At 37.3% G+C, this 989-nt stretch overlaps 1 protein-coding gene across 5 annotated transcripts in view; it reads right to left on the bottom strand.

Annotated features, from left to right (window-relative positions):
- The window catches only part of LOC107716221 (myosin light polypeptide 6), an 11945-nt gene that overhangs the window by 5490 nt on the left and 5466 nt on the right, over window positions 1–989 (bottom strand). The window contains exon 2 of one of the 5 annotated variants that reach the window (XM_016522600.1): window positions 814–841. The exons of the other annotated variants lie outside the window; for them this stretch is intronic. Coding sequence (XP_016378086.1) covers window positions 814–841 — 28 coding nt within the window. The remainder of the gene's footprint in view (window positions 1–813; window positions 842–989) is intronic. 5 annotated transcript variants of the gene reach the window in all.

Below are 989 nucleotides of genomic sequence, written 5' to 3'. Positions count from 1 at the left end.
TTTTTTTTATATATATATATATATATATAAATAACTTAAATAATACAATTAAAAGCGTTAAATTAAAAGAGTTTATTTTTTAATTTATTAATCTTAAAACATAAGCCTAAAGCCTACGCTTCAATTATTGAGTGTTTAAACTGTTAAAAGTGCTTGTGGTTATAAATAAACTATTCTTTTGACTCCAAGCCAGAGTTCAGCGAAATAACTGAATGTTATCCGTTAGGACAGGCCCTTCCAAAAAAACTCCCATCTCTCCAATGCTTTTCCTGCTCACTGGAATGTGGCTGGTCCCTTGCATGCCTTAAATTGAGCCTTTAACCATATATGGTATGAGAGGAAAACGGGGAGAGTGAGCAGTATTATGTCAACGTCCTTTGCTTAAACAAACAGGAGCAAAGATGAACCTAAATGGCCATTCACCAAAAAAAGCTCATGCGACTGGTAGTAACACACATTATAACTCACATAATCAAGTTTCAGAGTTGATATTTAAACGTTTAACATGGCAAGACTTCGCACTCTTTTGTTAGCAGTTTCAACACTTCCTGACTCAGACACACCCGCTACAGATATGACTGTCCGTGCTACAGAAGAAACACATTAGCTGATAGGCCTACACTTCAAAAATGCAATTCTACTCTTCAAACAAACCAAATTATGATTCTTGCCGTTCATTTACGTTAATTACTGAATGCATTTCAAATGAAGAAGGCAGGTGAGGTGCTATCAGACGCACAAACAGCAGCTTGTTGTCCTTAACACCATGCAAACTAAGTGACATCAGAACAGAAAAGTTTTCAGTGCACTCACCGTGTATTTGCTCCAAGTTAAACTCAATCTGGAGATGACATACAACAGTGGCAAAGGAAAACAATACAAAGGTAAGGAAAGAAAGCAGGAGGAATGCAGGGGCAGAGGAACAGATGAGCAGAATAACATGGACGGGATGAGATAAGCAGGCTGTCTAGCAAGAAATGCAGGGAAAT

The sequence above is a fragment of the Sinocyclocheilus rhinocerous genome, unplaced genomic scaffold, assembly GCF_001515625.1.
Source record: "Sinocyclocheilus rhinocerous isolate Xijiao unplaced genomic scaffold, SAMN03320098_v1.1 scaffold148, whole genome shotgun sequence".
NCBI classification, from domain to species: domain Eukaryota; kingdom Metazoa; phylum Chordata; class Actinopteri; order Cypriniformes; family Cyprinidae; genus Sinocyclocheilus; species Sinocyclocheilus rhinocerous.
This window is presented reverse-complemented; position numbering and strand designations above follow the sequence as displayed.